General features: G+C 36.9%; 1 protein-coding gene across 2 annotated transcripts in view; it reads right to left on the reverse strand.

The window, feature by feature from the left end:
• DMD (dystrophin) overlaps window positions 1-25,297 on the reverse strand; it is a 1,194,940-nt gene that overhangs the window by 895,403 nt on the left and 274,240 nt on the right. For both annotated transcript variants that reach the window (XM_086469458.1, XM_086469399.1), the window contains exons 3-6: window positions 11,211-11,303; window positions 10,175-10,252; window positions 7,169-7,261; window positions 206-378 (exon numbers count right to left, since the gene is read on the reverse strand). In XM_086469458.1, coding sequence (XP_086325584.1) covers window positions 206-378; window positions 7,169-7,261; window positions 10,175-10,252; window positions 11,211-11,303 — 437 coding nt within the window. The remainder of the gene's footprint in view (window positions 1-205; window positions 379-7,168; window positions 7,262-10,174; window positions 10,253-11,210; window positions 11,304-25,297) is intronic.

Here is a 25,297-nt window from a genome sequence, read left to right on the forward strand (position 1 = left end):
CTGTGAAAAGCTCAGACTCTCTCCCTCCACAAGAAGATTCATTCTGACACTCAGGTCAAAGCAAAGAAGCGTCCATTTAAAAGAAGGCTGAAACACCCACACAGGAGGCAGCTAAAACCCCTGCATAATAGATACACCATGCTCAAGCCCTGTTATGACCATCTGTTACAAGCTCACTGAAATAACGACAAGTTAGTTTTCCCACCTGTGACTGTGGAGGAGTGCATTGAAAGCCAATCCATCAGACCAGCTACTGGTGAAATTGATAACATTGACCTGTGGGTAATTACGAGTTGATTGGCGGACCCAGCTCAGCAGAATCTTTTCACTGTTTGTCTGCTGCAGTCCAGCCATGATGTTTTTCATTACATCTTTGACCTGCAATAAGACAAGAATTTCATCAATGATTGAACTTACTCATTAAAAGCTGACATTTTGACACAAAAAAGCTTCATTTGCCTAGATTTAAGCCCTGAAGAAAAAAACCCCTAAGTAATTACAGAACATACCTTGTGTCACATTATAATGATAGCAGTCAAGACTGAATGCCTAAAGACAACTGATATTGACTTTTGGTCACTATTGCTGAATGCATTAAATACATTCACCCCTGTGCCACGTGAAGCGTTCCATGCACAAACAGAGAAGGCACATTTGTTTGCACCACTCATGGGAACGAAGTTGATTTAAATGAAGTACTTCCTCTTGTGGTTTTCTTTTGAAAAGCATTCTTCTCTCATTGACAGAGTGGAAATAAGTACCAAGGCAAAGTGAACATGCTCAGGGCACAGTAGCTAGTGTTTTTGACCTAAATGTGCAAACTGTATTTGCATACATGCACTTTGATGAAAAGTGGATTTCATTGCATGCATTAAGAGATTACTGTATATGTTTCATTTTTTAATTTTTTTAATGAATAGTTAATATTCCTCTTTTATTAGACAAAGCTCACTCACCTACAGTTATTATTTTACAAAAAGCCATTAATTTTGAGGGCTTCTAAAAATATTTGCCCTTCTAAAAATATTTGCCAAGAGTTTGACATAATGCAGTTGGTTATATATTTCTTAGCAACCTCTTTACTAGTGAGAGAGCACTGAAAACTTTTAAGTTCATAATTTATTTTCCTATAAAGTAATCCCTTTTAAATCACTGTTTTCTCCATATATCTTGTAAAGATTAGCAGCTCTTTTAAAACACTCCCTAAGATAGAATTTAACTGTAAAGTTGCTTATTTGCTTATGAAGTATATAATTACATTATAATTCTCCACTTGAATTGCTCTGCAGCCAGTATCAGTTGAAGAACATGCAGTGCAGAATCTACTTTATGATGAAGGATGTACCACTTTGAAATTGTAAAAAGCATAAGATACCAAGCAGAAGATGCAATCTCAAAGAATAATCAACCAAAAAAAAATAATTACTATGATACTGTAAAAAAAAGAACAGATACTACTTTATTTTTCAGTCTGGTAAGTTGCTTGCTAGTTTCACAGTAATTAATTCAATCATTTGAATAAGTGAAGACATAAATTACTAAAAGAATGTCTTGTTTGTATATCTCAGATGCATACTACCCAGAGTATCAGTGCCTTCAATTTTCCTATTGAGACTTAGGTATAAAGTTAACTTTATATGTTATTGGTTTCTGAGTTGGGAAGAGAAACTGATCCTCTCTAAACTTCATGGGACACATTCCTGACTTCAGTCTAAGATGGTAATTTGCACGAGTGAAAACGAATATAAAATTCTGTCAGCTAAGAACAGCAGCATTTACACAATTCAGCAAGAAGCTAAGAGATTCATCTCCTGTATTTCCAGGCAAAAACCCTCCACTAGTATCAAAATCTAAAATTTTGGTTTTCATGAATCCAGATGCTAAAAATAAGAAAAGTTTTGAGATTAGCATCTATTGCACCAAACTTAAACAATATGAATGATTAGCAAATATTGAAATATGGTAACAGAGAATTGTCCAAGCCAGGATTTCATCGTTCACTTTGGCTTTTTATGTTGTGCTTGTACTTACAAATGCAGATTTATCTGAATATTACAAGGAAATTGTAACATTTGAAAAATACAACACACATTTGTATAAAAGGATAGCTAAACAAATGCAGAAACATAAGACATAGAAATATAAAAGTTCGTAACATACAGAAAAGATCAAGTGTTTGAGTTGACCTTACCATAAGAAAAAGGTGCAATAAGTATGAACAGAGGAAATAATGCAAAAACAATAGGCCATCAGGAAGGCAATTATCCAGAAGAATCCAGGTGATAGTTTTCCTTTTGACTTAAAAAGATGACGTCAAAACCATAGCATTTATTTGTACTTTTAACTGAACAAATTCATAATAGTTTCAAACTCATTTTGTTGAGTTTAATGCGCTGACAAGGGATAAAGATTTACTCTCATTTTCCTGCATTTCTCTGTGGCAGTGAAGACTGTTAAATCTATGATTTTTTGTTGTCTCCTAGGGAATGGCAATCATTTAAAATAAGATAAAAGGGTCTGATCTGACCCTGAAAGGTGAAGTCACTTCCTATTCAGTGAGAAAAGCTAGAAAACTCCTATGACTGGAGCCATCTTGTCCCAAGCACCCCAAGGGGCGCTGCCTACCCTCCCACCCCACCTGACACCTTGGCAGCACCACGCAGCACTGCGCCATGCCACACTACACTGTGCTGCTGCGAGTGCAGCACCACACTGCCCACAGAACAGCTGGGCCCTGAAGCAAGATCAGCCTCTGAGCAGAAAAGTACTGGCTGACATTGAGGTTACAAGGAAGCTTTTTGAAGGCTTCTCGGTTAAGATGAGCTGTTCAGAAACAGTAGTACCTAGAGATGTGTTCACGTCAGCCTGAAGAGCGTTTGGCAGGATAAGCTCCCTCAGCATCCAGGTTCAAAAACTACAGCCATTTCAAAGCATCTAGTAGGCTCTGCCTCTTACTGTCAAATGATGAACTGACCTCTGATACTCATTTCTTTGTTACCTCTCCTCCTCTCCTTTCTAATGCAGTATATCCTGGCAGGAAACAAAGCTTTAAGGTGTAGGAGACTCCAGCTTCCAGAGAATAGAATTACTTGCTCTTCCTGGGGAACAGACCTATACTACAGCAATAAAAAAAGATTCAATTTTGAATAGAGGGGGTGAAAAGGGCAACATAGACACCACCGAGATGACTTCCAAAACATCAAACTGCCAAACGGAAAGCTGTAATAGAACAAGAGCACTGCTATTCTCGTCACCACACTGAGAAGTGGCCAAAAACATTGCACCAAGGCCTGGTTCACGGCTGTAGTGGACCACTGATCTCCCCACTACAGGACCACATCTTGCAGTCTGTGCACAAGTAGCCGTGTGCATGCCAGGTGACTAGGATACAGCACAACAGGCTTGCACTACATCTGTTTCACCTAAAACCAACAGTCAGGTGCATAACATTTCATAAGACTGGCACTTGGCTTCAAGACGCCAGCCTCTAGAAGAGAGGGAAGGAAGAAGGAGAAAATTTTAAAATAATTATTCTCAAAGCAATGTGTTTTCATTTTTCTCAATCAAATAGGGACCTCACAGCTCCCTGGCAGAATGACTTAGTATTTTTTACTTGCTATGCTTCAGGTATTCTGACTGCATAGATTACTTTTTTATAGCTAGAAACCAGTAAACTCCTTCAAAGCACATTTTAAAGAACTCTTTTTAAGAACATTTTCATAGATGTTCAAGACTCCTATCGAAGTAAAGGATATCCTTTGCTCATTGATTCAAGGTGGATTGACAGAGCTGTTAGTACTTCATTTCCACCATTATAATTCAAAATAAAATAAAATGGTAATTCCAATTAAAATACTGATTCTGCAATAAGCGCACAACAGACCTGATGCTTTTAATAGGTCTCCAAATGATGCAGACTGGCTGTTGAAATGCACCTCTATGAAATATTTGCCTTATGTATATACCTATTATTTTCTTTCTTTCTGAAGAAAGTCGAGATTTTGGCTGTGACTCTTATCAAAGATTTTTGCTAGGTCTCTTTTTTCATGCTCTACATGAAAATAAATTTGCTTTTAAACCCAAAACAAAACACCTTACATATTGCAATATAGAATGTTTTTTCACTCTGAAGAGTCTGCCAACTGTAACAGTTCAGCAATTAATGGTTTTGTTTTGGTTTTGTTTAAATGTTAATGCTACAGTGAGGCTGGGATCACAGAACTGTGAGAAAGAGGGCAGCAGCTTCAAGGAAATAAACTGTAACAGATTCAGTACCATAAAGAGCTTTGGCAGCAGGTGCTCAGCTCAGAATGATGGTTCGATTTCAGTGAAACTTTTCATAATAATCTGAAAAACAGACTAGATAAGAAAGGACACAATCACCATGGGGGATACGGAAAGCCACAAGATTTCTACTGAACAGAAATGAGAGTAGCAGGAATGAGTCAAATCTTGTCTGCTGCAAGGTCTCTACCACTGTCTTTCCTCAACAAGACTGCTGATACCCACTTGGATTGGTACTGTCTCATTATTCCTTTCATGCACTTTTCTTCCAACTTTTTTTTTTTTTTTTTTTTTCATTTTACTCAAAGACATTGACATTTTTCTAAGAGATAGTCTTGTTGTCATGTGTAAGTACAGTTCTGTCCTAATGTGCTCCTGGCTGCAGGATGTGAAACTGGAAAAATTTTCTTGCCTGTTCGTCTGCAACAATATAACTGCCAACACAACTCTTGTGGGGGTTTTTTGGGGGTTTTTTTGGGGTTTTTTTTGGTTTTTACATGCAGGCAGATAAACTTCCTCAAGGTGACTTTTCCCAGGAATGCAAGCTCTTGGAATCACAAAGTGAAATGATTTGCAAAAGCAGGATTGCACCATCAAGCACAAACTGCACCGGTAACATGCACAACATTAACTAGCCTGGGTTGGTTGTTTTTTTTTTTTTTTCCAGGCCTCCCACAGACTACAAATAAATATAGTAGCCTTGATAACTTATCATAGGTAAAAAGATGTTTTACCCAACAGTAGACAACTGTTAGATAAGTTTGGTGGTCCTGAGTCCATAACTTAATCTTTAACAACAGCTTGTCATGCTTCCAGCTGCTTAGTGCCAAGAACAATGCATGACAAGCAAAATGGTACCAACAGGAAGAAGTACCCTAAGAAACTTACAGCCTGGTTTCACTAGAAGTGCTATCAATATGTAAGACAGAACCAATCTATAAACATGGCAGAACAATCAAGAACATATTCTAGATCATGCAAATCACTCCAAAACTTGAAAGCGAATCTGGAAAAGAACAATGATTTTCTCCACAGAGGTGTAAATAAGCAAATTCACTTTGAACTGTTCCAGTTTGAGGGAACAGAATTCACTTTGACTGTTTTCCTTTGAGGGAAATAAGCAGCAAACCAACATTGCCTGAGTTTTGTTTAAAAAGAGAAAAGCCCAAGTACAAATCTGGCTTTAGGTTATCTTTTAATTACTCATCATTATGCAACAGCAACAGGGTTATTATATAATAATGGTTTATTCTTGCCAACCAGGCTTTAGAAAAGAAACTGAAATTGAATTGTAGCCAAATTATACATTTATTTACAAAATTTCAAATAGAAAGAGAACTCCAGAACATGCAGATCACTTCCTTTCGGTAATCCATGAATAAAACAAGCTAAAAAACCAGAACTCAAAGTATAGATTAAACATGGACTGAATCATAAGGACTATGCTGAGAAAGTGTCACACCATTAACCATTGCTCTGTAAGTATAATCCCTGGACTTTTCATATATGGGTAGTTCAGCTGAAGTCATAGGTATCATCACAGCTGCTGTTACAGTTATCACTAGGCTCAAGATGAAGCTTGAAACAAATCACCTATGTACCGCAAGCAATAGCTACTCTAAGAGCACATGGATGCTGTAAAAACATCAACAAACTATACCACAGAATATGTGTGTCTTCTGTGTGCGTGCAAGTATGCATTAAGAGGAATGGTGGGAAAAGCTGAAAGAAAAAATAGTAAGTACACAGCTAACACTGAAGCACATCTTTAATACTTTTCTTTGGGATAAAATATGAACAAATCAAAATATGAATTTGAACATGAAGAGTCATCTCAGTCAATAACTCATATCAATTAAAACACAGTGATTCAAGGATTATTGGTAAAAGTTGCACATCTAGGTTACATATTCCATCTGCTCTTAATAAGTGGTTTAGAACAATGTTATGCAATTAAACTAGGAATACTGGAATAGGAGACAAAGGAAGAACTGATTTAAACATTTGCAGCTTTTCTCTGTTGCTTTCACTACATGTCATGTAAAATTTGAATTAAAAAAAGTTCCCTACTTCGATGAATGGTGCACATGTGATTTTTGATAGGACTATTTAGTTTTTAATATGAAGTCTTTTAGGCTTTGTTTCCCACCATCTTTTATTGTAATGCTACGAAACGGATTATTGCTTGGGGAACAGAGCCAACACAAATGGACGGACTCTTAGCTCAGATTCATACAAAAAACACAGACTCAGAGCATCTAGATGCTAGTTCTTCTGGAATTTTTATTTTACTGCCATCTCAGAATTTGTTTACTTAAGCGTCCTTGTGTATCATGTTGGTTTTTATGAGATCTGTATCATAACCCCTCCTTTCTCTCTGAAGAGAGAAAGGAAGTGCTCTCTTCTCTGAAGAGAAAGGAAGCTAAATGAGCCACATCTGCTTCAATAAATTATTAGAGTAGCAGCTTTTTAGTGTTCTAAAAATAATTCTTGGCAGGATGGGACAGCAGCACAAAGCAACAAATGTGATTATTTCATTAAAGTATAAAAGTCACTCTTTCCAAGAGTGACTATGAAAGCTATAAATCCACATTGGCTTTGTCTGTCCATTTTTCTTACAATAACTGTATTATATATTCTGTTGCAGCACCTGACTCTGAAATAAGAGTCAAAAGAGCTGCTGGTAATGCTCCAAAATCTATTTTATCTTCTTAAGAATCTTAATACCTGAGATGATATGTAAAAGGACTGCCATAAAACTTGCTGATTTAGGACACTGTTTGCAAAGTTCATGTTTACTTTGTAGGTTGTGATTGGATAATAATGGAAAAACTATTAGTGGAATAAAGGTACATCATGGGAAGTAAGCAGCAGTGCCACTCACCTGCCAGTGGAGGATTATATTCCAGATCAAACCAAGGGTCAGCTTATGGTTTCCATCCACAATGTCTGAGCTCCCAATATTTACTAAATCAACCTATTAACAAAACAAAAAAAATATTTGTGTAAGAGTAATAGCAAACATAAGAGGTTGGTGTTATTATCATACACTGGTGTTAAACTTTCTTTGTGGTGAGGGAGAGGGAGGAACGGGCTAGGGTAAATCTCTCATTTGGTTTCTGTTGTTTAGTAAACATCTAACTCATGTTTTATAAATGGCACAATTAATGTGCTGGCAAAAAGCAAGCAGTGATCTAGAGTTCAAATTATTCCAGTTACAGCATGTTGTGAAAACACACAATTAAAAGTAATAGTTACTAATAACACAAAAATCTTGTATATTAAGCCTCTGCAATTACAAATCACAAAACTCATCGGTGGCACAGAAAACCTCCTGTATTGTGCTCCATATCTTACACAATACATTTTGCTGAAAACTACACACACATCTAGTCGCTGTAAGAACCTACAAAGTATTGTTCTACATATTTAAATTAAAATATAACTTATTTTGCCTTAATTAAACTGTACAATGTATAAGGCAAGGCAAGATGTGTTCTGGAACACAGAGAAATCGATAACTGTGATCTAAGCAAGCCTTTTCCACATTAGTTTGTCCAGTAACATTGTTTTCCATAACTATATTATGCATTTGCAACTTCATAATGCATCAGCATTTATACACGTTGGAATATTCTGTCCTCCACATATGAAATGATCCTTTACCCTCCCCAACTTTTTATGCTATGTAGCTAAGAAAGCCAAATTCTGGGATGTGAATGCAAGACAGTACAAGGTAAGGCCTGCACTTTTGGGTGGAAACTATAACTCTAAAATCTGCATCTGCATTGTTTCATAGATGAGGTTTTTCATGGTCAGAACTGATACATACACATTGCAAAGTATCCTTCACAAATTACAGTCTGCATATCTCTATTGTACTTCTGAAGCTATTTGAAGCTACATCTGTAGAATGACTAAAGGTTTTGCACAGTAAAGACAAGCCTCTTTTTAAAAATTTTATTTCAATGTATGTATGTATAGATAATTTTTACTAATCACATACAAAGCAGATATCTTGTCAAGTACTTTAAAACTCTCTAAGCACTCTTTTGTTTAAGAATTATTAATTTTGTGCCAAAATCATATGAGACTGGTAATTCATTCTAACCAACAGTGTCTTGGGACATTTCCCAAATGAAACTTAGACTTTATATCCTGAGTTTCAAATGGGCTCCACATGGCATGTGACACACTGCAAAGCTTGTTAGTGTATCACCTACATGTTCTACAGGCCAAACCCTCCATCCATTTTTGGAAAAGGAAGCTGGAATACACAAGAGTCTACAACCTTTTTGCTGAAACAGAGGAACACCTCCCAGTTTGCTTCAGTGTTGCCTGATCCCAACTATCACCTTTCTATAGGAAAAAAAAATGGACTGACTGGAAGTGGCAGCATTTTTTCAGTCTGTTACCACCCAGATGACTGCGGAACCTCAGAGCAAGGATGGCACATACCAGCGGAAAAATCTAGATTAGGCACAGGCTTTAAAAACTTTAGAACCATTGATTTTACACTCCTGAAGTCCCATAGAAATCACTCTTGTGATAGGTTAACTATTTCAGAAGCAGATCTTTCGGCTTCATGCTAATTTGATACAGTATAATTACACACTATACCAATTTTTTATTGTGTATAGCTTATAAGGTTTTCATTACATGAACATGATGGCCACTGGATGACCACTTCACTTTCTAAAACAGTGGTTTTTTCTTCTATATTCTTCTATTATAATAGTCTCTGTTTTCTTTCTATATTTGAAAGGGACTATTTCTGTGTTCTGGAAACTCAATGAAAAGCAAATCAACAGATTTAGCTGATACCTTGTGAATAAATACTTTTAAAAGCGTTTGCTATGAAAATTTGTAACCATATTCCAGGTATGCAAACAAAAACTTCTTGTATACTGTGAAATAACGTATTGCTGATTTTGAAGAATTAAAAGCTTTTTCTTCTATTTATTTACATAAAATTCCATCTATAAATAGAAAAATCAAGCTGGAGGTCTCTATGCCAGTCTTATAAGGTCACTTTCATTTATGCACAAATCTTGAGACGGATAAGCATTACCATAGATTTATAAAATCAATAACTTTATTCAGCAGCTGAACTCAGGCATGTTTAGTGACCTACCGCAACTATCAAGAAATCCAATATAATATGCAGCACAGAATACATTATCACTGTTCCATCACATCTTACTGTTAAGTTTAAGTAAATGTTGCAGTTTATTTGAATTTATTCTTGAGGAGGAGATATGATATAATTTGTTGGCCACTGAAAATGTCTGCTAAAGTTATGAGTCCATTAGAATGCTTACCTAAGGAAGATATTACAAGAATATTTACTCAAAAATGATGCACAGGATACTGGCTTGAAAAGTCAATCTTGACAAAGTAGAATGAAAAGCGGTTTTGATATGATTCATTTCCTTAATGTTATGAACTATACGGAACAGACATCAATGAAAATTTACCAAAAAGGATTTCTTGTAGGAAAATCCTCAGGTTTTCAGACTTCATAATCTTTAGAGCTTGTGAGTAGATATTTTAATAGGTAGTACCTTCTACCCAGCTATGGATGACTTCTTGTAATTAACCTTTTAAAATGTATTTTAAACACCATGAATTACCATAAAATTGTGTCTGTTGATAGGTCTTCAGATAGCACCCATTACAGATACATTATTCAAATATCTACTGGCAGAGGATTTTAAATTCTTTGAAATACATTCCCCCCTGGTGTTGATTGACAAAGCATCCAAGTCACATTAATAAAACTGCCTTGACTCTACTAATTGTATACCATTGGCCAGAGTTGCATCCAACACTTAAAGCACTACATGTGCTATCTATAGGATGTTCTGACCCTGTCTGGTTGATTACTTACGTTATTTCTCTGCAAAACCTGCAGTGCTTTGTTGACATTGTTCAGAGCATGAACTCTTGTGGAGCCCTTTTCTTTTGCCTACAAAGAAAATAAAATATATTAGAAATTAGAATATGCTATATGTAACTCAATTCTGTAGTTTTCTATTGTGTAAGTTTATCACAACAGTGAGATTACCATACATTGTGCATACGCAGCTTCTCGATATGAAATAAAGGCAATAGTGAAACAAACTAGATCCACAGCTGGAAGGTAATTTGGTACCTTGACATTTTTCAGTGAATTAATCATTGAAATGTATACAAAAACAGATAACTCCAGATTGTTTTTATTATGATTAGTCATATTCTCCACGGAGAACATTACTACAACAAGCAAACAGAGAAGCATCAGTTTGTTTAATATTTATTTAACAATATACTCTCTCTGGATTTTGATTCTCACACTCCCAGCCTGCTTCACTACTCTTTTAGGAGACGGTTTCAGAGAAAGATCCCAAGCTCACAAAGTTCAAGCATGAACATAAGAAAGGGTATTCAAAAACATGTGTGATGTCTCACTTTAGAATTTCCAGGTTAATAAGAGCAAGCTGTTCTCTCTTTTCAGACATGTACAACTCCAACACACAGACTGTATGTATTAATTTTTTAGCAAAACATTCTAACTCCACACATTAAATTCTATTCCTTGTATTTGGACAAACATCTCATGAAAAATAATTTCTGAATTCCAGCTAAAATCTAAATACCTAAATGAACCCTGCCTCGGTCTTGTTTCTCTTTGCCACACTTCCTTAATAACTGCATACAACAAAGTAGAACATTTTAATTTCAAATATATGCCTAGCAAAGGGTTACTGTCAAATATAACTGTCAGTCACAATGTTTCCTTAATTTCAAATGAAAGCTGAAAGTATTCAGACGCCCAAAAAACAGTTTACACAGGCCTCATCAATAGTGGAAATTAATGAACACTACCTGCTACAATTATCACATTAAGACTTCAGTATACAGTAAATGTTTTAATATACACATACAAGTTTCTGGCCTGTAAGGCATTCCAGGAGCTCCAGAAGTCTTCGTCCATCTCGAAAATCACTAAAAAGATCTTCAATGTAACGTTTTCCAAACTGAAATGAAACAATGGCTTCAATTAGTTCAAACAACAATAAAAGGAAGAATCAAATGACTAAATTAAGACTAGAAAGCTGTAAAAGCCACTGTCTTTCAAAGTGGTGTATAAATACATCGTATAAATACACGGTGTTAATTAAATAATAAACATGAAAGATAGATGAAAAGTAGACAAGGAAAATGTCTTACAGAATCACAGAATGGTAGGAGTTGGAAGGGACCTCTGGAGATCATCCAGTCCAACCCCCTGCCAAAGCAGGTTCACCTACAGCAGGTTGACCAGGACTGCATCCAGGCAGGTTTTGAGTATCTCCAGGGAAGGAGACTCCACAACCTCCCTGGGCAGCCTGTTCCAGTGCTGTGTCACCCTCAGAGCAAAAAATTTTTTCTTCATTTTGAGGTGGAACTTCCTGTGCTCCCGTTTGTGTCCATTGCCCCTTGTCCTGTTACTGGGAACCACTGAAAAGAGCCTGGCCCCATCCTCGTGACACCCACCCTTTAGATATTTATAAGCATTGATAAGGTCCCCTTGCAGTCTTCTCTTCTCCAGGCTAAAGAGCCCCAGGTCTCTCAGCCTTTCCTCGTAAGAGAGATGCTCCAGTCCCCTCATCATCTTAGTAGCCCTCCGCTGGACTATCTCCAGTAGTTCCCTGTCTCTCTTGAACTGGGGATCCCAGAACTGGACACAGCACTCCAGATGTGACATTACCAGGGCTGAGTAGTGGGGGAGGACAACCTCCCTCGACCTGCTGGCCACACTCTTCTTAACGCACCCCAGGGTACCGCTGGCCTTCTTGGCCACAAGGGCACATGGCTGGGTCATGGTCCACTTGTCTACTGCAACTCCCAAGTCCTTCTCTGCAGAGCTGCTCTCCAGCAGGTCGAACCCCAGCCTATACTGGTGTGTGGGGTTATTCCTCCCCAGGTGCAGGACCCTACACTTGCCCTTATAGAACCTCATTAGGTTCCTCCCCGCCCAGCTCTCCAGCCTGTCCAGGTCTCGCTGAACGGCAGCACAGCCTTCTGGTGTGTCAGCCACTCCTCCCAGTTTTGTGTCATCAGCAAACTTGCTGAGGGTACACTTTGTCCCTTCATCCAGGTCACTGATGAATATATTGAGTAAGACCGGACCCAGTCTTGACCCCTGGGGAACACCGCTAGGTAAGGCCTCCAGCTGGACTCTGCATCACTGATCCATCACAAACCCTCTGAGCTCTGTCCTTCAGCCAGTTCTCAACCCACCTCACTGTTCACTCGTCTATCCCACACTTCCTAAGCTTCCCTATGAGGATGTGATGGGAGACAGTGTCAAAAGCCTTGCTGAAGTCAAGGTAGACAACATCCACGGCTCTCCCCTCATCTACCCAGCCAGTCATGACTTCACAGAAGGCTACCAGACTGGTCAAGCATGATTTCCCCTTGGTGAATCCGTGCTGACTACTCCTGATAATCTCCTTTTCCTCCACATGCTTGGAGATAACAGCCAGAACGAGCTGTTCCATCACCTTTCCAGGAATGGAGGTGAGGCTGACTGGCCTGTGGTTTCCTGAGTCCTCCTTGCCCTTTTTAAAGATTGAAGTGACATCAGCTTTCCTCCAGTCCTTGGGCACTTCTCCTCTCCTCCCTTACCTTACAACTAAATTAATAGGATTCTTTCACATACATCTGCTTTTAACAGGGTTCTGTTGCATAAGAGAGATTGGTGCCTACCTTATTACAAGTACTCTACTTATGGTAAGGAATGTATACCCTTTATTCCTTCCTAAAATTATACTATTTATATCATTTGTAAGAAACTGTTGTAGATCAAATAATTTATAATTTGTGCACATGCCATTAATTCAAACAATTAAGCCAAGACTAAATACTAATAAAGCTAGAAAACTGGACTTGGCAATTAAAGTGCAATTCGGGAGAAAAATAGGAAAAATAAATTGCCACATGAAAAAAAAAAACAAAACAAAAACAAAAACCCAAACACTCAGAAAGACATAACAACTTTAAGTGTCTAGTAGGCGCTCTTTCACTTAGCAGGAACAAACTTGAAATTACAGAAAGAGAGATAAGTCTCAGGCTTATTGTACTGATGATCTAAGAAACATTATCTATGTTAATAGGACATACTTGGAATTGTACTGAATCATGCCCTCATTACCATAAGTGGCTAAAACATAATTCACATTTTGTACATAGCATCAATGAAAGACAAAAAGAAATACTTGGGATTTTCCCCCATCTGGCAATGGTAAAAGATCATTTACTCTTTCTAAAATTCATGCCAAGTTTCTGATCTCGTGCTTTGAATAATGCATAAAATTTTAAAAATACATAAACGTAATTTTGTATAGTTTAGTCACTGTGCAAATTTTATGTGGACGTTTAGATTTTGAAATATTTTTGTGTATATGAGAGCTATTGAGAACCACAATTAAAAACAGTGATTATTTTGTGCAGTGTCAAGTAGATTCACATGTCCACGCTATTTCTAATTTGTGAAGTTTCACAGATGCTTTGACTGATTTGAGAGGAAGCATCTGTATTTCAATTTGCTAGAATTGACACCATGCTGATCTGTGTTGCGTATCTTCCACATTTACCACAGCAATGTAGAACAGGGAATCCATATTACACAGAAAACATTTGCGTTCTTGTCAGCAGTGCTGTTCTGGTACTCACTGCAACACTCATTAGAGCTAGCTGGAAATTTAATGAAAAATGTATTTTCTCAGAAAGTATCAATTCCTTTTCAAAGTTTCTTAAACAGAGGACAGAATTAAGGACAGTTTCCAGTGCTAGACTCATTTTTTTCCTCGATCAATAGATATTTATGTGTACAGCATAAACTTTATGCTATTGGCTACTCTGGCAGGACTCTTTCCCTCTTCCTTTCTCTTTGACTGCTCTTCGGAGGCAAGAGCTCCTTTCAATCTCTTAATTTTTTTGGTAAGGTCTTGTTCCTGTTTCCCTGGAGCAAACAAATCCAAAACATCAAAAATTTTCTACAGCAGTGGGAAACATTGTTTTCTAGACAGTTTTCACAACCTGCACAACTAATTTATAGTTAACACACATGCTGCCACTTGACTACCTAAAATATCTGAAAACCAGTACTGAATAGATTCACATATGATTTACTCACACTGTTCAATCTCTTGAATTATCTGTTTAACTAATAATACTTAGCAACTCTATCTCCTGCCTTGCATTTAGTTTGAGAAATAGTTTTGATAAAATGTTTTAAATTATGGTATGAGCAATCATGTGCCATTATGCAAGTCAAGTCATGCACGGTATTCCTGAAGCCATCTCTTATTTACTCTATACACCACAAATTTAAAATTAAAACATATGACTAAATCAGAGAGACTTTACTTTCTTCCCTTATCTTGCAGAACAAAAGCCACTTTTGCAAAGGGGAAGCACAAAACCTATGTACTTCTAAGGGAACATTTTAACATTCTTTAGAAAGTTGAAGTGATCAATAGGTCCTTCCGTAAAACTCTGAAAGAGTTGTCCCCATAATGTTACTGAATCACTCTGAGAATATGAGCACAATGACATTTTGATAATAGAATATAATTATATTGCTTTGTATCATAAGGGAAAATAGAACCAGCCTTCACAACTGCCTGTCTGTCTGTCTGCCTTTTTTCAGCATTTAAGCTATTCATAAAGCTTAGCTTGAAGTCCATCTAGGACAGAAAAAATTCTGCTTGACAAAATAATATGGGAGGTTTTTTTGGTAAAGCTTTCAGAAAGAAAATAAAGACACAGCATGGCAGCATCCCCAGCAGTACATATTAATTACAAATGTATTACAAGTAAGCCTTAAAACAAATATTACCATTGATTTTTTAGGGTCTTGGTCGCCTATTAGTCAGCAACTAAAAATACCTTAAGACACCTTATACTACTGCCACACATATCATCCTTAACCTGAAGAAGGTTGCTATTTTTCTGGCAACAAGGTAACTAAGTCTTTTTTTCTCAAATAGATTGAATGTCTTCACTAGACAGACATTGCAGTAAGTCTTCAGAAACAAAGGGCTCCAAGATGCACCAAATAAATTCACTGTGTCATTGAGAAGTGTCTGTTAGGCTGTATGAGGCTTTGAAAACAATGATAAAACACGCATGTCTAGTCAATGGCTTGTCAAAACAAATGTCCTTTATTATAAATTCTTGTTGAAAATAACCTTATTTAAAACTTACTTTAGGTTGTAACCTATAGCCACCGCCTTTTACCAACAGAGGAATGAAAATGTTCAGAAGAATATCCTGTGTCATTTGTAAGCATGTTGATTTGATACTCCCCCTATATTACAAACTTATCCTAAATCTAATTTTTAAAAATGCCCAAAGCAGCTGCATGCTGGACTGTTGGTTCACACTTAGTTTTTCTTAAAAACCACAACGGTGGATGAGATGGGGATAACGAGAGAGAGTACAGGACAGAGGAAGGACTGCAGATACCGAACGTGAAGCACAAGGTAACTTTTCATCCATGTGGTACTAATTTCCCAACTGGTAATTTGACTTGTAGCAATATGAAACTAGAGACAATTGTGTGATCTTAATCAATATATAAGCTATCTATAACATTAGTCAAGTAGATCAGCAAAGTAATAATCTCTTTCTTCCTTATTTACCGGAAGACCAACAACTAATCGAGACATTTGGGGGATTGGAGGGACAGATGAAAAGGACAATGAGAAAAAAATATACAGAATAAAGAAAAAGAGGGAATAACTGTAAAACTGAAATTAAAAAAAAAAAAAAAAGTGAAATTACTTTCTAGAAGTAGGACAAACAAGAGAAAAATCTAAGACAGGAATTTGTTAGGATCTTCATGACTAGAAAGACTCTAGGGATTTAAGCATACAGCAGTTTACTGTCTTTGTGTTAAATAAAGGTCAAAACACAGACAATTTTCTTGGTTTAGCTGATATGGCTGCTGGCTGCAACTGCTGATCTTTACATAACATAAGGGACCTGAAGGAAATCCAAGGGATTTATTTTTCAAAAAAATCACCAAAAACTGTGATGCAGAAGTGAAGATAAGATTCCTGTTTTATCATGGATGAAATTAACCCTCCAACTTAAATAAGGACTGAGGAAAGGCATTCACAAAATACATTTGTATGGAAAAAAACCCTTGCACTACCACAGTCAACGACACAAGTCTTCGTCTTAGAATGATAGGATACTGTACAATTAACATCTGAGGAAAACATGAGAACTTGCAGTAGAGACTTCCCCCAGGTCTTATAAGGAAGTGAAGCATACAGAGTATTCCATATACTAACTCAAATGCATGTATATATGTACATGCATGCACATATTCGAGAATGGTCTCAGCATTCATTAGACTGAAATACTATCTAAAGTGTATTGGTTATTTTCCAAAATCAGACAGCAACTGAACCAATCTTATGCAAAAGAACATTACCTAAAAAGACAAAAGCAGATGGAAAAGAAAGTGAAGAGAAAATCAGGAAATACACTGAAAACAAGTGATGATAAATAAATGTAGTTGCAATTTTTTTGGTGTGAATATATTTAGAAATCTTAAAACATCAAGATCCATCCTATTCATCTCACCACTGGCTACTTTCACTGTCGTTCCTGTGTTCTTCCTTCCAGAGATTCTATATTAGATCTCATATTCTCTGTGTAAATGTAACAAATAGATTTTATCAAACAAGTAAGTTATTTCATCAGCTCATTCATCGGGTACATTATGGAAGAGGTTAATACTGTGGGAAGAATTACTTGGAAAGCTGGTATTCCATGAAAAGCTTTCTATTCAGAGCTACATGCAAGCCAGTAACTGTGAAAGTGATACAGAGAACACCACCAAATAATGGAAAAATACCTTGTTCAGAGAAGGTACAAAGACAGCCACTAATGAACATTGCTTCTCCTGTTGCCCAGTGCTCAAAAATTAGGAGTCACAGCTCCAAAAATTCTGATTAGCACAAAACTGCCAGCAGACATTATGTTTTAGCATAAATTAGCATTGGCAAATCCTATACTAAGGGAAAAGAGAGGAAAAGGAAAGGAAATAGGAAGGGGCAGGAGTTGAAAAGGGAAGGGAAAGGAAAGCAGGGGAAGAGGACTAAGAACAAATCATAACAATTTTTTTTCCCACAAGCACAAAGGGTAGAAATGTACTTCTATTCCTGAGATTCATAAACACAAAATTTCAAGCAATGAGTTCATAATAACAATTCCAGCAAAACACATGATAACCGAAGGCTGTATCACAAGTACTATTTGGGGTTCTTTAACATGCCTTTTTTTTTTATTATTTTCTGTTTTATAAATATGCCATATGCTAGAGACTTTTTTTCCCACTTTTTCAGAAAAAGTACAAAGGGTAAAAACTGGGCTGAGGAAGAGATCTCAGACTTCTCATTTTCCATTGCAGACAAGTATGCATTTAGATTATACTTTTTGTTTGAGGGCAGACTAGACTTTAAGAAGACTATTACAGTAACAAAAGTTGGATGCTATTTCTTATGCATTTTACAGTATTACTGCCTTATTATTATTATTATTTCATCTGGGAAATCTAGCAACTGAAACTATCAACAGATGGAGAGAGACAGAGAATAAATTAAAAGAGAAAAGGCACTGTAAAGACAGAGAATTCAAGGTCAGGCTTGACACTAGACAGAAGATTTAAGGTTCTATTGGGCATAAATAACAAAAATCATCTTACAATAAAACTAGTGGACACAGACTCCTGGGACAGGTAAATAACCAAGACCTATGCCTCCAGGAAGGGCAGGAAACTTGGACCATAAAGCCTGGAAGGGACCTGAAGTGCGGTCCAGCTGTGCCCCCAGCATGTTGGGCTGTGGAACAAAGAGCCAGAGGTGCCCTGCAATTGTTCCGGCACTTCAGGCTGCTGATTGATTACCAAAAAAATTAATAGACAAGATACAATCTGTAAGGACATAAGCCATAAGTCTTCACAGAACTTTTTCAAGTAATTGTCTCAAGTTCAGTTTGTAAAACTGTAAATTTTGCTGAACAGATGTCAGTAAGAAAGAAATAAAAACTCGGTTGGCTTACAGATGTTACCCTTAGTAAGACTTCAAAGAATCAGCCTTTTCTTGAAATCAAAATATTTGATGCCTCATTCTGTGAAACAATAAAGAAAAGCCATTGAGCTAATCTCAACAGATCTTTTAAGTCAGTTTTAATAAAAGAGAGATTATTAAAGCTTGCTCTTGCTCTGCTAAATACATTAAAGGTTGAATTTCTCTCCCAAAAATCGTCATTTACGGTTTATTCAGTTCTGCTGGGAAGTTCCAAGAAAGTGACTGACATTTTCTTTCATTGATGCTGGATTACTATTACAGCAGCAAAAGATATTGTCCCAGTCATAAGGGAGGAAAGATGCACCAGCATAGTTTAATTAGTCCACAGCTTTACTTACTCAGGGGAAGCACTAAGCAATAACTTCAGCTGCATAAGCCAACATTTCCCCCTTCATCCTTTCTTCCTGTTAGAACACGGAGGCATCCATTCTGCCGCAGGTGAAACCCTACGGTGGCCAGCTGGAAGTCAAACACTGCACAAGAGGTTTGCCTCTCTACTGTCAGAGCTCAAAGTTGTTTCCAAGCCTTTGCGGTAGACACCTTTTCTGCAGTCTAACTTCTGCTTTCAAGGAATTACACAGAGGAGTAACTGATGAATGCTGTTATTTAAAAATTACTGCTACTGACCAACTGAGAGGAAGGGGTAAAACCCTTCTCTAAAGATGCCACACTTCTCACAGGCAACAAACCAGGTATTACCATGCATTCCAACAAAGTAGCTACCACAATATCTGCAGCAGGCGCAGAATATCCAACTCCGCCCTTAAGGAGGGATCTAGGGGCAAGTCTTACCAACCGTCTGGAGGCAGTTCATGTTTGTGGGACAGGACACATACCCCCAGAGTAGGAGCTGGTTTCACATCCAGACCCTATTCAGGTAATGACTCCAGACCCTCCTAGCACTTCTTGTAGAAGGGTATTTTCCCCTCAGCACAAGAAGTCACTCTACATTTCTAGTATCATTACAGAGAAGGATACTCACATACCCCTAAGTTTCTGAAGAATACCTTGGACTTTGCATTTTAAAGTAAATCAGAAAATCTGACTTCAGGGGCTGTACATATCCAGAACAGAAATACAGATGTATTGACAGACACAACTATGTTAGCAGAGCTATACATTTTTCTCTAAATTAAACCTAAATCAAAGAATAAGCAAATAAATTTTTCACAGTAAGTCATACCTCATCTTTGGTTTACCCTCATCTAGTGCTTACCCAAGAAGGACAGAGAGGAGCAGAAAGTTCTTACAACAAAGAAGCAGGAGAGCTAATAAACAAGTGAAGAGCAGTCTCACCACGGTCTCCAATTATTGTATAAGCTCCGCAGATAATGTGTATTATCTCCTCCATACACTTTATTGTACTTTTCTAAAGCCAGTACGTAAGGTCTTCTGAGACCCAATATGCAAAAATATTTTCTTTGTAGAGTCTTTTAATTTACCTTTCCTTTGTTGAATTCTACTGTAAGATAAATGATGTGATAATTAAAATACTGCAAGTTTCATCATGCATAACAGAACTTCCTAAAGTTATGTTGAAATATTCCCCCCATCCTTGGGATCACTGAAATTCATGAAGTTGAATTATTTTCTCTGCTCTGAAAGCAAAGGGAAACTATTATTTATTAATTAGACACATGGCATTTTAAAAGTCAAAGCCAAAATAGTTATTATCTATCCTATTTTCATATAAAATTTCCTTATGAGGTTTATTCAAGAAAACTTGAATTCACTTTAATTAGACATTCTATCTTATCTATTAATGCCATTTGAAAATGAGATTTTTAAATGAAACACATGACTACCCAGATTATTTTTCCAGATTCAGTGTATTATATTTTTCATAAGAATGAAACTAGATTAAGAGCAGATATTAATTGTATTGGCATGATAGTACTAAAAAACTAAAGATCTGTTTGGAACAACAAAATAAAACTTACTGATACAGTCTCTGATTAGAGCAGGAAAAATATAATCAACAGTAGTTTTTTAATAGCAGTACTATATATTATATTTAAAAAAGTATATAAGCTATAATGTAAATTGCTAAAATGAAAAGATATCATTTCAGTAATTTTGTTATTATTTTTCAAAAGGTTAACTATTCACTTAAAAGAAAATATCTTATAAATCATTGATATCACTCACTGTGTGCAGACCATAAATATGCAAATCGACCCACAAACAATTATTTAGGTAAAATTTCATGGACCAGTTCTAAGCTGACAGAGATCCTATAGCCACCTCTGGATACCCACATCTCAATGTGGCAGGTTTTAATGTAATCAGATATCTTTTAACAAAGAAATAAAACCTTATTATTTCATATACAGTGCATGTATTTCATATATGAGTATATATGTCCCCTTTAAAATCTGAAACAAGTCAGGTTATTGACACTGTGACAGGATCAACGGAAAAGTATTTTTTTAACTGAAAGGTTTTACTGCAATTCCAGCTCAGCTTTATCTGAGACACAAATCAGGTGAAAAAACAACCAAGGCAGCTCATAGATGATGGGAACAAAGATTTGAGGATTATTCCACCCTTTACTAGAACCACGAAAGCTACACGGACCACCCAGACGATTCACATCTCTGTTACCTAGGATTTTAAAGTGTTCTATGACAGATTTTCAGTTCTACTACCAACCTGAGCAGGGATTTGACTCAGTAACATGACCATTCAACAGCTCAACTTGTGCATTAAAAAATACATCAGTCAAAAAAAAAAAAAAAAAGCATCGAGGGAACTGACAAAGCTTAGACAAAAACTAAGCAGTTTCAAAAAATATTAAGCTGATGCTCACTAAATGCATCTATGCTAATTCACCCAGTAATTATTACACAAAGTTTCTTTTTGTTAAGCAGTGGATGTACAATGTTGGCATCTACTCTTTTTCTTTTAAATAATACAAAGCTTACCGCAATACACAAAAGAAACCTGGCAGCTATCTTTTTTCACCAGTTTAATCTAGCCAGCTAATGTCACTGAAGCATTTCTTGTTTCGCAGTATATTTCTGCTCAAGGTCATTAAGGACTGGATGACTGGCAATGGGATCAAAAGAAACCTTCTGGAAGTGGGTATGAACATACACTCAGCAAGTTCCCACAAGGTTTGAAGAATGAGTCATGAATTCAGAGTCAAGGATAGGGGCGCTTCTTTTGACAATGCATCTAGCTTCATGCAATCTAGTAATTGACTGTGGTGAGCTTTTTTTGCAAGTATGCATACAATTATGCTTCCCACCTCTGCAAAGAAACACATAAAGAAGAAAAATACCATAAGTTTTATTTATAGTGTTATCTCAGATTTAACTTTCAACAAAAGATAGAATGTTAATTATATTTACATGTTCCAGAATACTTGCATTTTTTTAATTTACAGTGCGTAGGTATTTTTGAGTTTATAGTGGGTAGAGTTTTATAACAGTATTTTTAAACAGTGGGAGTTCCAAACACGAAAATGTAGGGATTTTGAAAGGAAGAGCCAACCCACTTCCCAGTGGAGAAGCACAAACTGTATCTAGCAGATGCCAAATGCAACAGTTTTGGCCAAGATGCTCATTTAAGAACCACCAGTTCCACAGCAGACTGTTTCAATGAACATTTGTTATTCAAGTAATTTATTTTTCCATATATGGAATCTCCGTAAGAAACAGAATGTCTTCAGTCTTGATTAAAATCAGAAGCATTAGTGCAAAATCTTGGACAGCAGAAAAAGATTCTAAACTTTTTATCCTTTGGCTTACTGATGTTCTGAATCTTAGAGAACAGTTTAATATCCACAGTTTAATACAAAGTACAGAATATTGCATGTACTGTGTTTCCTTACATACAAAGACGTCCTTTCTGAGGGAGTTTGGATTCTCCCTTTATTGAGGGACAGGCTTTAACAACACATTTGTCATCAGTTTAGACCTTAAATCCTAGTTGCAAAGAAAATCTGAGGTGTATAAATAAGACAAAATTCAAACTTTTTGCTTTGGAAGCCCTTCAGGTACATAGTCTCATCTTTGAGAATAAAACAGACAAACCTCTGCTACTAACTTTACTTGTAATAGACAAATAGTCAAGCTTCTAAACAGGTGCAACTGCAATCAAACAGGAAAAAACACGGTGATTTTCATTAATAAGAAAACAAAAAGAACAAAATCTCTAATTATAAAGTGTTGCTTACCTGTATTATGAATCTCATATAAACAAGAGGTTTAATCTATATCTGTTCTTCGCTGGCCAAGATGTGAAAGAAGCCAATGTGATAGGTAGTTTGGACAAAAGCTTTAAACAAAACTCAGTTTGACTCTACACAATGGCTCACACGCAGCAGCTCAGCTCCATTTCTGTGCTTGCAAAGTGGTAGCATTGCACACTGCAATTTGTACACTGCAATTCCTCTGGGAACTCAGCTTCCCTGAAGCTCTGAAGAATGGGCTAGTTTGTGATAAGCCACTGAGGACAGGGAACCTTCTCAGTCCACAAGGAATTTTGTCTCCCCTTGGGGCCACAAACCATCAGTGAAATGCCCAGCTGAATTACCTGAGAACTGCCTTGTCAGCATTGACCACATGCGGAATTCTGGCCATTAAAGGTAAAGCTCCTACATCTGCAGCCAAAACTTTCAGTTCTTATTGCTTCAGACACCTTTCTGATACAAGGAAAATGCCTGCATCAACACAATAATTTTAAATGTATCAGAGAAAGTACCCTAACTTGACAACTGGGTAACACTTAAGTCACTGTAGTAAGTCATCCAGTCTGCTCCATTTGACTTTGTCTATGGAGGAAGAGCAAAAGGCAAAAGTTCTGGCATTTCTTGTCATGCTTCTACTTCCAAATAACTCTTACATCTTTTTGGCTTTCATTAACATTTTTTGATGAACAAACATCTGACCACTATTTTAATTTTAACAAAAGAAACGAATGCTGAAAGGGAAGCGAGGTATCATACAGAAAATAAGTAAGTAATGAAATAATGTATTAAGTCTTCACAAGTGAGAAGTCATCCTCAAGAACAAACATATTTTGGTAGCCAAACCAAAACCAAACTCTTAGTGCAACTAAGAGGTAGTACTGCTTTCAAACATATTTTCATTGACTCAACTGAACCTTTAGTACTGACATACAAGTGGATGACCCATCTTCCTTCCTAAAGGGTCTCAAACACTTAGTCAAACTCGTTGCATTTCCTAGTACATGCACATAGTTACTTCCTGTCACCTTGCTTACATGGAATACTTAAATCAAGTACATATTTTCTTTTGATATTGTGATTTAAAGCTGTAGCAGCGGTAAATTCCATGCAACCACATCTGAGCTGGCTGGTGATCATTTTCACTTGTTGAAAAGCAAAGATTAGTATTTATTTATGCAGAATGGAGGTTACTCCATTAACTTAATCAGTAGAAACCAAGAAAAGAATATTCACAAAGATCTCCCTGAATGCATAAAAATCAAGGGAGCGTAAGAGAAGTCATGGGACAATTCCATTTTTCCTTTTAATGGTTCAGTGCAATAATTTACTGAAAGGAGTCTGTGCTTTACCATGAATGAGTCTTAGGGAAAAAAAAAAAAAAAAAAAAAAACAAGTTGCTTGTTCTTTAGAAGGATTCTGGGCAATATTACCTACTGCAGATGGCACTACCCTGCCACTGCAATCTGGCTATACAACCAGTATCCCCAGTGTTGATACCAACGGTTTGAGTCATGGAAGTCCTCAAACCATAATTGTCCTGGGTACATGAAGAGACATCCCTGTAGCATGGGCACCCTCTTTAGCTTGCCTTGGTGAGGTTTCCAAAGGCTAGACCTGAACAGCCAGCAGGGCCAACAGCATTTTTCTAGGATTAATGGAAAAGGGGACATTATGTCTGACTCGGCACACTCTTCGCAGAATTACTGGGCCTTTGGGAAGTAGCTACATAAATGTCAGCACAATATATGGACCGTGCATGGACATGATGTATGTAATATCGAGAAAAAGCAGGCTGCACAATGCATGGATTTATATAGTTCATGAAGTTTAACCTCAACTGCTGCTATGCATGTTAATCAGATATTCAATCTCCAATACACATCAGCACTAATTAGAAAAGTGTTATTTACTGTAGAGTGTAGGCTTGCCCGGGCAACTGCTTGACATTAATTATTCTTTGAATACTGGAATTTAAACCAAAAAAATGTAAAAAATGTATGAGTAATGCTAGTTTTGTTTAGTGTCACACTGTGTTGAATCAATGAGGACTATAATGAGCCTTTATTCAGAGATACTTACAAAATAAACAACTGTTTCACTGGAGTTCATTACCGCTTCCCTAATTTGCTGTTACCCTCAAAGCTAGGAAACTTCTCATACAAGTTACAGGAAATTCAGCTATTTTACTCCTACCAAATTATTTAAGCCCCAAAAACTGGTAAGACTGGGAAGCAACATCCCCTTCATCTTTCCTGGAATGGAAACAAATTTTGTGCAGATTCTGAAGTATTTACAGCAGTTTTAATAATTTCCTGGAGCACTGTGCTGTTTCCATTTTAAAGCTTTTTCTACATGGGGACAGAATTTTTAATAGGGCCTGTTGTGATAGGACAAGGAGTAATGGTTTTGAACTAAAAGAGGGCAGGTTCAGACTACATATAAGGAAGAAATATTTTACACTGAGGGTGATAAAACACTGGCACAGGCTGCCCAGAGAGGTTCTGGATGCCCCATCCCTGTAAACATTCAAGGTCAGGTTGGACGGGGCTCTGAGCAACCTGATGAGGATGTCCCTTCCAACCCAAACCATACTGTGATTCTATAGTTCTGTACCAATGGAACAACCTGAATGCAAGTCTCATCCTACAGGGAGTTCTACTACAATGGTCCCAGATGAAACCTTCAG

This window comes from Leptosomus discolor, chromosome 1, assembly GCF_034619465.1.
Source record: "Leptosomus discolor isolate bLepDis1 chromosome 1, bLepDis1.hap2, whole genome shotgun sequence".
NCBI classification, from domain to species: domain Eukaryota; kingdom Metazoa; phylum Chordata; class Aves; order Leptosomiformes; family Leptosomidae; genus Leptosomus; species Leptosomus discolor.